The following is a 15,123-nucleotide window of genomic DNA, read 5'->3' as shown; positions in this document are numbered from 1 at the left end:
AGACAATTACTCAAAATGAACCTCAAAAGGCTGATGGGCGTCGTACCTAAATATTTACTTCATAAATTGTATGAACGCAGTCTTGTTAGTGACAAGCCAGCCTAATTCTAAAACTGTGAAAATTGTTGCATTAGCTGATCCACACTTGACTTTATCGCCCAAGTCCAGAGCTGCAAATAAATGACTTTACTGCTGGTATCCCTACTTTACGTATTAGGTCATGGGTGTTAGGTGCAGCAAAAATCCTGTTAGCCTCCAATCCAAACATGGATTAGCATACAATTTGGACGAAAAGTTGAGCTGGGTGTCTCTGCAGAATGTTTGTGAGCAAAACCAACAGAGGAAGAAAGAGAGAGCAGCAAAGGACGAGTGGAGTGAGGAAGGAAGGTGGAGTGAGTTCTTTACATTTTGGAAAATGTTTGAAAATGAGCATGCCTAAGTTGTGTGTGTTTGTGTGTGTAGCTTTGGAAGGAGGTGGAAAGCGTAGGGTCAATAATGAGTCGATTTGAGCTATGTTGGCAAAGAGTTGTTTTCTTTGAAGTTTCCAAGTAATGAGAGCATTTTTGGAACACACTTTCAAACTGAGTGGAAGTTATAGGTGTGGGTACTCGTGTATGTAGGTTTGTTTATGAGCCAGTGTATGTGTGTGAAAATGTCTTTGAAAATGTGTTTTTTGTCAAACTGCAGTAAGAGTTAATCACTTCCTACGGCAGTGCCGTGGGAGCATTGAGAGAGGCAAGGAAGAGGAGAGTTGCAACAAATTTGGGGGTTGGGCTGCCCAGCAGTTCTTCAACACAGTAAATGCAAAAGTTAAGGGCCTATAAACAAACAGTTACTCTGTATGTAAATAGTGTCTGAGATGACTCAGAAGATCAGTGGTGCAGCAGTCATTAATAAACCAGAGCCAAAAACTGTTTGTAGCAATGCAAGCACTGACTTTAGGATAAATCATGTATAATAGTCTCCAGGGTGCAGTAAAACTCTACTTTTACCCGAGTTTATTTGGATTATTTGACAGGATGTGTCCTCATTCGCTGCGTGTGTGTGTGTGTGTGTGTGTGTGTGTGTGTGTGTGTGTGTGTGTGTGTGTGTGTGTGTGTGTGTGTGTGTGTGTGTGTGTGTGTGTGTGTGTGTGTGTGTGTGTGTGTGGTGTAGTGTAGTGTTTCATCTACATTTCCTTGGAGGGAAGCCACAGGTCATCTTTTTAAGTAAACAAGAAATCTGCAGCACGGAGCAACAAGGGATTTCTCTAGAAAACAAGGACTTTGAACATGGTCACTGTAAATAAACCTATTCTTAATAGGACCAGAAGGATTACATTTTCTATCTCAAACACAAATATCCCCTCTCTCTCTCTTTTTCTCTCTCACACACATTCGCTTAACACTGAATTTCAGACTGTATATTCACACCATTACACTTTGTCATATCACTGTTCAGTCTGTAATTTCTGCAGGGCTGCTGTGCCTCATTTCTTGACAAATGATCTAGCTTGGGTGCTTAATCAGACTCTCTCTCTCTCTCTCTCTCTCTCTCTCTCTCTCTCTCCCAAACGCACACATACTCATATCACAAACACAAATCACTTTAACAGGTACACACACAGATAACAGATGGGGTTCAGGGTCAGAGAGATGTTCTGTTTGTCACACATGTGACAGATTTACAATATGTTGCAGGGATGTGTAATTCAGTGTGTGGGTGTGTTTGTGTAACATGAGTGAGTGAGAAATGTGTGTGTGTGACTTGAATGTGTGAGGTCATAGATTGCATAGCCCAGTCCTTTGCTTGATCTTTGTGCTCACAATGCTCAGGATGTCCCTGTTACTATAGTGAATATGGCAAGTGGGGAAAGTTTAACATAAGGGATGATTTTGCTTATGTCAAAGTGTGACCATCTGATTCTAAAGTAGTTTTCTGAGTATTTTGTGTGTACAGTTTCACATTAAAACTGTTGACAATTTCTGTCTGAGCCGGCAATTGATGAGAACTTCTTTTGTGTAGAGGTAGCTAAAATTAAACCGTCATCCACAGCAATACCGTGTTAACAAGAAATGACAGCCAGAAACAGATGAGTGTTTGAAATACTTAAGTCGACATCAAACCAACCTCAGGCCTCAGAAGCTGCCTCTGTGTGTTGCCTGCTTTCCCTCTGATGTTCACCTGTGTCAGAGAGGGAGGCAGGGAGAAGTGTGTTGTGATAGCTTGTCTCAGTGTAGGCTAACACACTATTTTGAGAAGACAGAGGTGGTGCTGCAGCACACCCATACAGTAGCTTGAGCTGTTTAAAATAAAAGTCTATTCCTAAATGAGCAGAACCAAAAGCAAGCTAAAATAAAGAATGTAAAGGTCAGATGCACATTATTCCTTTGAGGATAGATGGATCATGGTTACATGAAGCGCTCACAGCTGTTAATCTAATAATCTGAGTGTGAAATGAGTGAAATAGAGACTGTAAACGTGACAATGTTCAGTGGTTGCACAGGTCCAGAGTGGACCCACCACCCATTATGTGTAACCTTTTACAAGTTTTACAATAATTGGTGCCTGGCATGAGTGCCGCCAGACACACACACGCTCATACACCTCATTTGTTGGTGCAGTAATCGCTTTTTACCTCGCTGTTCCACGACCTTCAACTAACCATCAAGTGATGGGTACACCAACAGACAGAATGGTTGCCTAGCAACTCTTTTTTTTTCCACCTAACTTTTGCTGTAGGGCCTGGAGGAGTATAAGAAAGGGAGTGTTAGAGACAAAGAGGAGATGGTTGGAAAGAGACAGAAACAGGTTAGATTCAGAGAGAAGAGATACTCTACATGGAGTAGATGGGACTAAAGGTCTGGAGACATATTCTTAGACTATAAAGCTACACAGTACCAGATATTGAAAATATCTACCATTGCACATATTGGGGGAGCAATCTGGGGTTCAATGCTTGCCCAGGAACACTCCAACATGGAGACTGCAGGAGCTGGGGACCCAACTACCAGCCCTTCGATTATGGGACGACCCCATTCTACGACTGGGCCACAGACACTCATAAATTGGACTTTCTGTCATTTTGCTGAGGGCCCCCCAATAAGGACCCCTGGGAGCCACATAATAGACAGCAGGCTGCACACATCATTCTGCAAAATACATCCACCATCCAATATTCAGTGACTGTGTTCATTTGATCAGCGTGACAGTCTGACAGTGTTCAATTGCACAGTGGCAGTGGTGTACCATAAGGAGGTTACAAGCTTTATAATGAGATGTGTTGGGGAGGAAAAGGAGAAAGGGAATGTGAAACAAGGTGTGTGAAAAGAGGGGGAAAGTGGCGGATAAATAGATGAGGTGGAGAGGAGGGAGGGGTGTAAGTGAGTTACCTTTGAACTACTGTGTGGCAGAGGATTCAGCTTTCTATTAGTCCTCGGTGATGTGCTGGGAAATAGGAGTCAGGGGACGGCATGAAACTACTCCAGCCTACTTCTCTCACTCTTCCTCTTCATCTGCAGTCCTCCCTCTCATTTCCTCTCTCCTCCTCGTGCTATCTTTACTCTCCTGTCATTACTCTCCCTCCATCGGCCTCCTCCTCCTTTCTCTCATTACTTTCTGTCATCTTTTGTCTTTTCTCAGCTTCTGCTCTGTCCCCACTTTCTTTCTGCCTCATCTCCTCCATCCTTCGCTCCTCTTGTTCACCTCCCCTCGGTCCGTCCTTTCCATCCTAACTGTACTGAAGTGATTCCTGCCTCCCATCCTCTCACAGTCACTGCAGTCCATCCAGTTTCCCACTGCAGACAGCACAGCTATGATGGAACATGTCTCCATCTTTTATCATCTGCTTGTGCTTTGCTTTCAGAGGTACCTAATTATCCTAATGCTAAATTGAATTTGGTTCCAGCTCTGTGATTGTTGTTGACTCTCATAATCCATTTTTATGAAAAGGGCTTTGCTCCAATCACTGCTAAACTAATACAGATTCAAAGTCATTGGCTTGGCAGTAATTATGCTTGTGAGTTGTTGGTTGTATTAATTTTTCCTAGAAGGACACTGGGATATTAACTAAGCTCTGTCTTGAATTATCTGTGCATTTGTTGTGTGTGTGGACAGCTGTGGGCACATCCATGTGTGGTTACTTAGTGTCAGTCAGTCAGTTACCAAATATACATTTTTAACTTGACTATTACAGGTCTGAAACTCAAGCAAGCCAATGTTAAAAATACAATCTCTAAAATAAATGCTCAAAGTGTAAAATTTAAAACAACACCGCTTTTAGATACATATGACCAAAGACAAACTTTTGTCAATTGAATACTTTGAAGTCAGCGCGATCGTTTCTGTTGCACTGAAAATTGGTTCTTGGTAGCCACTGAAATCTGAATATTTTGTTTATCATTTCAAATTTAGGAAATTGTCTCTCTTTATCTTCAAGTTGTCTGTCTAGTAAGACTATCTATTAAGCTACAAGTTGTGCTGAAAGCTCTGTAAGTGATGCAACACTCCATTATCAGTAAACCTTATTAGGACCTTAACAGAACAAACAGCATATTCTGTTTATATTGTTAAAGTGACAATTCTTACTGCTCCATTTTATTTTTTTACTTTTATTTATTAGAAGTTACAAATATGTGCAGCTCAAAGTTCTGAATTGATGGATGACTTAACTTGAGCAACTCTCATTATTCTGGTTGATGTAAAAAAAAACAACATGCTGTATAATAAAAGTAAATATGTGACAGACACTTCTGTTTTTCTAAATATTTAAAAAGCCTAAGGGGACTAAGTGACCCCTCTTTACATAATGGTTAATACTTTTCACTGGTAAAAAACCACATCCCTCTTTGTGTTTCTTTTAAAGGATGGTTACTCCCAGTATCACTTTGTGGGCTCCGCCTCAACGATAGAAAGAGACAGACAGAGGCCATACTCCTCCTCACGAACTCCCTCTGTCTCCCCTGTGAGGACGTCACCAAATAACCGCTCAGGTAAGGATCATATAATACCTAAAATAAAGAGATGATGTACAGTATGTGGAGCGTGCATGTGTGTGTTTATTTCACTTCACATTTCTATGGAAAAAAAAACATTTAAGTTTAAAACCATTTTAAGGATTTTCTTGCAAAGTCAAAAAGTATTACTTTGATCTAAATGTATGCTTGGCTAATCTCACATGGCAAGACATCTGGCTCAGCTAGATCACTGGGGTCTTGTAAAGTTCAGGTGCAAAAGTTAGTTTGAAAGAAGCAGAGACCTGTCATCACCCCCTAAAATAAAGAGGTATTGTGGCTACTTGAATGAAGCCAATCAGTGACAGTTTTCTAGCAAGGAAAAAAAAATAAAAAGCAAACATGATTAGTTTAGATTAGAATAAAGTTATAATGTACAGATTTTTGGATTATGACTTCCAATTTCAGCATTTTTGATAAATATATTATGGTCAAATTTAAAGGAATAGATCTGTTTTTTGGGGTGGAATAAGCTCATTTGCTGTCTTGGTGAGAGATATTGTCAACAATCTCATTTGTTTATATCAAAACTGGCATCCAATTTCACTCAACTCAGAGTAGGATAATGAGTGAGGATAGGGAACAGATTGTCTAGTTATATCAAAGGGTAAAAAAAAATAAAGTCTCCCTACCAAAACAAGTTTTTTATTCAATAGTATTGAATGTTTTTGCCAGTTTAGATTATAGTCGCATACAGAAAGAATTATACCAGATCAGTGCAATCCTAGTTACTTTTGGGAGTCTGTTGTCACCATGAGTCAGATTTTCTTTGTCTTATGATCGAGCCAGGCTAGTTGCTTTTTCTGGAATCAGGTCTTCATGCAAAGATAAATTATCTTACTGTACAGAAAGGAGAGCTGTATCATTCTCACCCAACTCTGAAAATGTAAATCGACATTTTTTGCCAAACTATTCCTTTTTGTTTCAGTGATTATCAAAACAGGACACAGTTCTCTATGTCACAGAAAATAATCACATCTCAGTTTTTATGGGTCAATTATAAATTGTGTTCTAATCTTACCTTAAAGACAGTAGGTTGACCTAACCCCCCTGTCAAAAATGAAATGAGTCCACCAAAAGGTGGAAAGATACATCCAAATGACTATGGAGATATTTGCACATGTATCTGAGGCATGAATATAACTAGAAGGTACAGGACACACATGGATTGTAATGAGATATAATTTAGACATTAGCCTGTAGCAGCAATATTTACCGGTCAATCAGTCTCTACATCAAGGCTACATAGTTTTCACTAACAGTGCCCACCACCCACAGGCTCTCATGCTGTAAAGTATGATTATCGTTAGCCTTTAGCTTGAGCCCATTGGCCTTCACGCTTAGCAAAGGGCACATTAGCATTAGCTGTTAGCATCAGTAGTAGAGAAGCCTTCAGCTGTGCTTTCTCCACACCGGGCTTACCAAGCTGATGAGGCAGAAAAGTACTTTTCCTTCCTCCCAGCTTAGAGAAGTCTTCAAGGACCCAGCTAAGAGAGAGTGAGGGAGAGAATACAGTGTTTGTGTGTGTATGTGTGTGTGTGTGTGAGAGAGAGAACGATGAGGCAGAAAAAGGAGGGGTGAGATAAACAGAGGGAGAGATAAAGAGAAAAGGCAAGGATGCAAAAAGAATTAAGGATTGAGGGATGGTTAATGCACTGAGCAGGAAGTGAAGGATGAGAATTTGACTTTGGCCAGTGACATTGAAAGTAAGGATTTTTGAGATCATCGTGCAGAGAGAAATTTGTGTATGTCTGTGTCGGGGTGTAGGAGGTGTGATAAATGGGAAATGTTTTGAAATGACTCCCATCTTCTTTACTGCTCCTCCCTTCCCTGCAGCCCTTGCCTCCCCTGTTTCTTTTCTGTTCATCTTCTCCTTCGCCTGTTTCATTCTTGTCCTCCTCCTCTTTGCAGTAATCCCACTTTCTTCTCACCTCTCCCTCTGATCTCTTGGTCTTTACAGACACACACACAGAGACACTGTCTAACACACACACACACACACACACACCAGCTTGCATCTGTATCTCCTCTCTGCATATGCTCCAGTCTGCAATCCGGCCCTTAGAGATGGATCAAAGCAGGAGGAGTAATGATGGCGCGCAGGCACACAGGGAGTGGAAGGGTGGAAGAAAGAGAGGGAGAGAGAGAGAGAGAGAGAGCGGAGAATGGTACAACTGTGGAGGAGATAGAGAGTAGGAGTTGCGGGCTGCAAGAATGGCAGCGAGACAGAGGGCAATACACAGGGAGAGAGAGACCTTTGCATCCATCAGGGCCCCCACAGGGTCCTGCTGTGTTCTGCGCTGATAGAACAAGTCTCTCGGGCTCTCGCATAGTTACAAGCCTCATCCCTGTGGCTGCAGAAACCAGGAGTGATGGCACTGTCTCTGGAGGTTACTGTAACAGTTTTTTTTACATACACCTTAATGGAATCCACAGCAGAGGTTTCAAATGCTGAAAATTAAATATCAAATCTGTCAAAACATTGCAAAGGCTTCTGTCCTCACCTTAGTTATTGTCATTTTATTCACCACAACCAAATGGTCACTTAACTTAACTTAACTTTTAATAATTTTGAATTTGCCTTTAATGTGGGTGAATAAAGACTCTTTTAGCTTTTAAATAGACAAGACTGGACTGAAATGCATTTCAAAAATCCCTTACATGCCTTTTTTATCGATTCACGTTACTATATTTTTTGGTGTGTTTTTCTTGGTTCTGTTATCTGGGGTTAGGAGAACAGCTAGAGGAGCTGGCTCACACAGAGCTACGTCAGTGTGTGTGTGTGTGTGTGTGTGTGTGTGTGTGTGTGTGTGTGTGTGTGTGTGTGTGTGTGTGTGTGTGTGTGTGTGTGTGTGTGTGTGTGTGTGTGTGTGTGTGTGTGTGTGTGTGTGTGTGTGTGTGTGTGTGTGTGTGTGCGTGATGGCCAATGACTCACACATTTTGCATATTGATGCCCATGTGTTCCTCTTCAGTAGCGTCAGTCCACAATTGTTAACAAAGCTAAAAGTCAGGTTGAATGGGCCTTAAGAACTTGTTTTTAGAATCTCCTTCACTTTCAGGGTATATATTTTGATTACTTTTTGTATTATATAATGTTTTAATGGGGATTAATTACACAAATGTTTGTCTAAGCATGCTTAAGGGGCTGATGTAGGTATGCAGGATTCTTACTATGCAGTCAGTCAAGATAACAGGCACTGAGTAAGCTCTTACAGTGTCCTATAAGGTGATTATACATAGACATGCTGAGTATGTAAGTGGGAGAGAGACCTTGTACTGTATGCACAATGCTGGGTCTGTCCTTGCATTAGCATGTGTGTTTATGTAATGAGGCGTGTGTGTATGGGGTTGCACGACACGTTAGGAAAAATATAGATCTGTTCTAAAATTTGGGGAAGTGAAAATCAAAAGAAAATATTGTGATGTCTGAAGAAGATTATGAATTCAAATTGGATTGGATTTCAGAAGAAATCAGTCAGTTTCTGTAGAAGCAGCAAAAACACAGTCACTGATGTTGGATTACAAACTGATGTTTGGCTAATCATAGGTTTATTTAATAAACTAGACTAGCAGGTATGATTAGCTGATTAAACAGGGCTGACTACATTTGGTGTTTACATAATCTGGAGTGTATTATATGTGTATTATAATTACTGGAAAATATAAGAAAATATTTTAACATCCATAAGTTTACAACCATTATTGTTGGTATAAAAAAAAGTGTTATAATGGTGTAGTCTGGTTCATGAAAATTCCCATGAGGTATAAAACCATAAAGGGAAAAATTGTCTGAACTGGGAAAAAAATGTAGCAGATGTGAAATTTGATATTCAAATAATGTATCCAAAAACTGGTGTATGTGTGTGTGAATTCCCAGGAGCCCTTGGAGGTGACCCTTTATACCGACAAGCTAAATGATGAATAATGACTGTGCACCTTGAGAGACCAAGACACACATACACACATACACACACACACACACACACGCACACACACACACACACACACACACACACACATACACACATACACACAAAAGTATAAGCATGCAGAGTGTGAAGGCACATGCTGTTCTTGGTTTTATTGCTCATTATTTTGCGTGTGTCTGTGTGTGTGTGTGTGTGCGTGTGTGTCTGTGTATGTGTGTAGCGAGCGCTCCAGCTTCCCCCAGAGAGATGATGAGTCTGAAGGAACGCAAGATGGACTATGATTCCACGGCAACCAACGCTGGTTTCCATAGCAACAAAGGAGAGCACACATCCCGGAAAGACGGCATGGCAGGTGCGCACGCGCGTGTGTGTGTGTGTGTGTGTGTGTGTGTGTGTGTGTGTGTGTGTGTGTGTGTGTGATGGAGTGACTGAGAAGAATTAAATGATTCTATTGTATCCCCCACTTTATCTTTCTTTCTTTTCTATTTTCATTCCATATTTCTCCTCTCGATTTCTGCCCTCGTCTGTCTCTTTTTGACCTCACACAATTTTTTCCTCATTTTGGTAACTTTCTCTCTTCGCTTCTCTCACTCTCTCTCTCTCTTTTTTTCTCTTTTTCTTTGTCATTCTCTCTCTATATATATTATATTATTTGTATTTCTCATTTTTGTTCTCTTCACTGTTCTTTCATTCTCTCTCTCTCATTTTTGGTCTGTCTCTCACATTATTCTCTTGAGGTCACTGAAGACAGTCTAATTGCTAGACTTTAAAACAAACAGCAGGAAGATTTAGCCTCCTATTAGCAGCCAAATACTAAGCCAAATGTGAAGTTTCCCACGGTTTTGTTTGTCATTAAATTGTTATCTTTCGCAGGAGGTGCACTGCTTTTATATTTCAATTTATAAACATAAAGGTGGTGTTTTATTTTCTCCTACTCTCCATTCATTCAGTTCAAGTATCCTGTGGGACATCTACATTGTTCCGAAACTCCTACCTGACCGCCAGTGATGATATCAAGCAAAACCAGGTGAGTTAATAGTTCTCTATAAATGTGCTACACACACATACTGTTATACGTGCAAAAAGCCACTCCCGGCACAGCATGCTCGAGCCATGCATGATATTGTCAAGACTCTCATTATTCAGATTGCCAGTTCAAGGTGCAATATTGAGGCCCTGTGTCATCTGTGTAAATTTCCCCATTGTGGGATAAATAAAGGATTATCTTATTTTATCTCATCTCGCCTTCAATGTGAGTGTCACAGAGGAGTAATGGGGGGGACGCAGCCTCTACATCTGTACAGCAATAGGATGTAGTAACAGAGACGTTAACATGGCTGAGACAGGATCAGCAGAGCCAGCATGGATGAGCATGTGTCTATGTGGAGCTCCTGCTGTTTCTTTACGTCGTGCTTCTGCATAATCTCAAATAACAGGTTGTGACACCAATATTATGCCATTGGGGAATCAAAAGTACAAAGACTTAATGAGGGCGGAGCTTTGTTGCGGCACTGTTGCAGAATCACATTCTGAAAAGGGCTTCTAATTGGCATATGCTGTCATGACAAGTTGCTTATTAGGAGCAATAGCTGCGGGATGGAAGAGGCGCACACAAATACACACATACACGCACACATTTGCTCAAAAAAAGGTGTCTCACAGTGATAAGAGATGCACTGGCAAAGTGTGCAATGGAAGTGCTCTCAACTCAGCAGCAACAAACCAATACAACCAGAAACTACTGGACACCCAACGGGAAATTCAAATCCTTATCCCAGGTTGATTTCACTGATCATCTGCCTCTGTTAAATGTCATTGCTGTTGAAGATGGAGGGGTAACACAAAGCATCATATTATCGACGGTGCAGATGATTTAAATTTAGTTTTTAAATCACCTGTGATGAATCCATAAAATAACTCTTGTATGGATACAACCTTTGGTTTTATAACTGGCAGGTAAACTTCACCAAACAACTTAAACGATTGTGTTAGCAGAGGATTTTTACAATCTGATGTCTACACACACTCTTATACACACACCATTCACATACACACACACACACACACACACACACACACACACACACACACACACACACACACACACACACAACTAATCTATGACAGTTACAGTATCACAGATAAATTGCCCCCTTCAACACTGTACCTGCATGTAATAGAGAATTCACAGCATGAGTCCCTCCCCAGTTGATTCCTATCTGGGCCTTTTACGTTACCTGCCTTTCAAACCCTTCTCCCCCATGTGCTCACTCTCTCCCTGCCACTCCCCTCTCCATCTTTCCTCTTTTATCTCTCTCCCACATCTGTCACTTTGCCTCTTCATTCTTGTCTTTCTTGTCATACTTGTCTGCTGCACCTCACCTCAACCTTCCACTTTTTACACCACTTCCAACACTCCCTCACCAGGCTCCAGCTCAGCCCTGTATCGTGCCCCCCCAGCCCCAGCAGGACAGCCCATCAGCAGGGGTGCTAAAAGACTACGACCCCTACCCTCCCCCTCCTTCCTTCCCCCAGCCTCAGCCGCCGCAGCCTCCTCCTCACAGCCAGAGTCGGAGTTTCGAAGATGTCTATTATGAGGACCAGGTACCTCCTCCTCCCCCTTCCCAGCCACAGCCGCAGGTCCAGGCACAGGCCCAGCCCCAGGCCCAACCCCAGCAGCCTCCAACCTCCGGCGGGCCACCTCGAGACCCACGGGAAGACCTGCGCATGCATCTGGGCCTCAAATCAACCGGGAACTACGTAGACTTCTACTCAGCCTCTCGGCCATACAGCGAACTGAACTACGAGACCAGCCACTACCCGGCCTCGCCTGACTCCTGGGTCTAGTTAGACTATGATGATGGGGGGGGGCGGGGGAGAGTTTGTGTGTGCGTGTGTGACAGGGATTATTTTTGCAAGTGATCCACAGCAGAAAAAAAGTCAAGGTAACAGCAAGTGGCATGATGAAAAGGTGGCAGAAAATTTAAAACATGGGGGAAGACGGAACTAGATGTGTTAAGAAGGGAAGTCAGGTCGAGTGAAAAAGAGACTGTGCATGTGCATGCCAACATTTTCCTTTTTTTCCAGACAGCTTTATTTCTTCAAAGTCAGCTCCATCGAACTGATGAGTGGATTGAGTGGGAGTAGATATGAAGAAGTGTGTTTGAAAAGGTGATGGAGGAGTGGGCAGGGGGAAACGAGCAGGTGGAGAAAGTGCACAGAGACGAGAGAGATGGGATCAAGAGGTAATGTGGGGAGCAGATGAGAGTGAGCTCTTACTCTGAAGGAGCAGGAAGTGGCCTGACCTTTTGTTGAAGACAAAGAGGAAGAGAGGAGCGACAAGGATGGCGTGAGGGTCCTTGAGGAGGTCAGGAGGAATAAAAGCACAGATAAAGATGAAAGCACATGAGGCACAAGGTGAAAAGTGGATGTTTACCATTTCACCTAAGTGACAAACGTAGCACTGCTTTTCTCCCTTTCTGCTTTTTTTTTTTTAATGGCCTTGTTGCCTTTACATGCTTCTCAATTTGTTTTCAAGGAATGTCATCTTCAAAATACTTTTTTTGTCACATTTTCTTCTATCTTGACATTTTTTTTATTTGTACTTTTCCTAGATTTTCACTTAAAAATGGCAGTTTTATTTTTTGTGTACAGTTCAAAGGTTATATAGTGTGTATATTACACATTTTTCGATGGGGCCTCTTATGATTTTGTTTTTTTTCAACGGCTTACTCAACTGACTTAAACAACAAAAAGCAACAAAGATTTAAGAAGTGCAAAGAAACAAGAAACAGAAACAACAGTAAACACAGACATCATCAGAGTGGATGTATGTGGACACCTTTGTTTCAACCTTTTCCAACCAGAGAGGAAACCCTGCAGTGTTTGTGTTTTTCTCTCTCCATCATTGATTTTTTTTTTTTTTGTGGACACACTTTACCGTCAAGAGCAGTTGAAGGCTGCCTCAGCAACAGATTGGCAGAGCAGCATTGTTCCAGAGTCCGTGTAAACAAAAAGTGCTTTTTCACTGCCGAAAGAATTTATGTATATGTTTAAAGCACATTCTCAGTCTTTGGAAAGAGATGGGTTTTTTTTTCCTTTTCCGGGAGCTGATATGTTTGACCATGTCAACTTTAAGTGGTTTCTCATCTTCGCTTGTGCATAGAAACTGGTCCATCTGACAAGAGCCGCCGTGAGTATTGTACATCTCAGTGTACAGTAGAAAAAGAAAGTAGAGAGAGACATGACATTGTGCCAAACTTTGACACCTCATGGGCCGGTCCTGTTGGACTCTTAAGGGACATTCTGTCAAAGTTTACTGACAATGACGAGATGACTCCCTCTGCTGTTTGTAACTTTTCATTTCTTGTGTTTTAATCAGGTGAAGCCGTACTTTTTGCTGGGGATAATGGGTAACATCTCCCTCCCATAGATGTACAGACCTGCCTCTCTGTGTTGGCTGAGTGTGTGTAGGGACACAAGCGTGTGTGTGAGTTTGTGTAAGTGTGCATGTATGTGACAGAATGTATGGCCTGTGAGTGTACATGTCAACCTGAGCGAGCGTATCTATGCATGCATGTGTGTAGTAGTGTGTGTATGCCTCTTTTGCGTGTATGTACAGTATGTGTGCGTTACTGTATAAATCAGTGTCCAAACAAGGCATTCCTACCGACAGTTTGTCCAGTTTTACAACATGAGCAACCAAGGATGAAATCACTAGAATGAATTGTTGATATAGAATGACAAATCTATGAATATATGAATATAATTATATAAATATATATATAATTTTTATGTGCAGATGTCAGTGTCACTAAATGCAACAAATGTTTGCAGAGAAAAAAATGATTATGTGATGTGCAACAGGACTCTTGTTCACTTGACCTAAACGTGGAAGCTGCTGATCAGGCCCCCCCCCCTCCCCTCCCAATCAAGACAAAAGAGAAACCCCACCTGAAGATGCTCAGGCTCTGGTGCGAGTTGTGTGTTGTTGTGTGTCCATGCTTCTTAGATGACCCTGCTGAGAGAGGACCGTACTTGAACACAAAGAAAAATAAAAAGACTCTTTGCAATCAAACTATCTGGTCTCCACTATTGTTGATCATTGAAACAGATAAAGTTCTATAACTGTATATCCATCATATTCTTCCTGCCTTATATTAATCTACATGTTTGTGTGCTCTTTCTTTCGGACAGTTTTGTTTTTTTCTTAAAAGGCTTCTGGTGTTTATCTGAAGATGTAACTGAGTTGAAATATGATGTCTGAACATTTGTGTCCCCTCCCCATCCATCAACTCATCATGGCTCAACTCCACCATTTGGAATTTTTGTGATCAAATGTTTTTATTTTCCTCTCCACGATTGTGTGCAAAATGAGCAGGGGTCTCATTTATAACTGTTGCGTACGCACAAAACGGGGTCTGAAACTGGCGTACGCCTTTTCCCACGCAAAGTCTGTGATCTATAAAAAACAAGCCTGACGGTAAAATGTGCGCACCGTTAAGCAAACTGTGACCCAGGCGTACGTTCATTTTGGAGGCATGGGAAATTGGCGACACAGATGGCGAAGTGTTGAATTGAAGCCTGCAGATACATCTTGATGTATCTTCCACATTTTATTTCACTAAATAACAAACTTTACTGACAGATCCACGTCATCATAATCATTCAAACCGACGGTTTTACTTAGGCTATAATCGCGCATGTAGTGAGCCGTTTCGATAAGTAACTTTCATTATGACAATATATAAACATAAAAAAAAAAAAATTTAAATTAAAACTCCGTCACATACATATTGCATCAGCGCCATCTCGACTTCATTATCCCGGACGGACCTCAGAGGATCGGACTTGTACACTAATGTAATCACTGATATAGAGTTAAAAATTAGACTAACACAAATACCATAGAGCCATTCATTTTCATTAATATCTTTCAATATCGTGCATTTATCATCAAGTGTGATTTTTAGTTTTAATAAAGATGACTGCGTCAAGACGCACAGAGACACGGCGGTGGCTTCACACATCTCACCTCCTCCATACCCAGCACATCATCAGCTGCACGTATTTATTCTGTAAATAATTAAAGTGTGGACATTAAGTCGGGGCATCTCTGACACGATCATTAAGCCATATATTTTATCATAATTAGTCACAGTGCAGACGGAGATGCCCACGAAAATATGTGGCCAACAATTAAA

At 41.4% G+C, this 15,123-nt stretch overlaps 1 protein-coding gene across 3 annotated transcripts in view; it reads left to right on the top strand.

Annotated features, from left to right (window-relative positions):
- Positions 1-13,997, top strand: part of ctnnd2a (catenin (cadherin-associated protein), delta 2a) — a 239,975-nt gene extending 225,978 nt beyond the window's left edge. For 2 of the 3 annotated variants that reach the window (XM_061063953.1, XM_061063954.1), the window contains exons 22-25: positions 4,844-4,970; positions 9,141-9,272; positions 9,871-9,947; positions 11,348-13,997. In XM_061063953.1, the coding sequence (XP_060919936.1) occupies positions 4,844-4,970; positions 9,141-9,272; positions 9,871-9,947; positions 11,348-11,767 (756 nt within the window). In that variant the 3' untranslated portion in view covers positions 11,768-13,997. The remainder of the gene's footprint in view (positions 1-4,843; positions 4,971-9,140; positions 9,273-9,870; positions 9,948-11,347) is intronic. The other variant, XM_061063955.1, reaches the window with a different exon arrangement.
- The last annotated feature ends 1,126 nt before the right edge of the window (positions 13,998-15,123 follow it).

This window comes from Labrus mixtus, chromosome 19 (genome assembly GCF_963584025.1).
Source record: "Labrus mixtus chromosome 19, fLabMix1.1, whole genome shotgun sequence".
Lineage (NCBI taxonomy): Eukaryota > Metazoa > Chordata > Actinopteri > Labriformes > Labridae > Labrus > Labrus mixtus.
The sequence above is the reverse complement of the archived record's forward strand: the minus strand, read 5'-3'. Positions and strand labels throughout refer to the sequence as shown.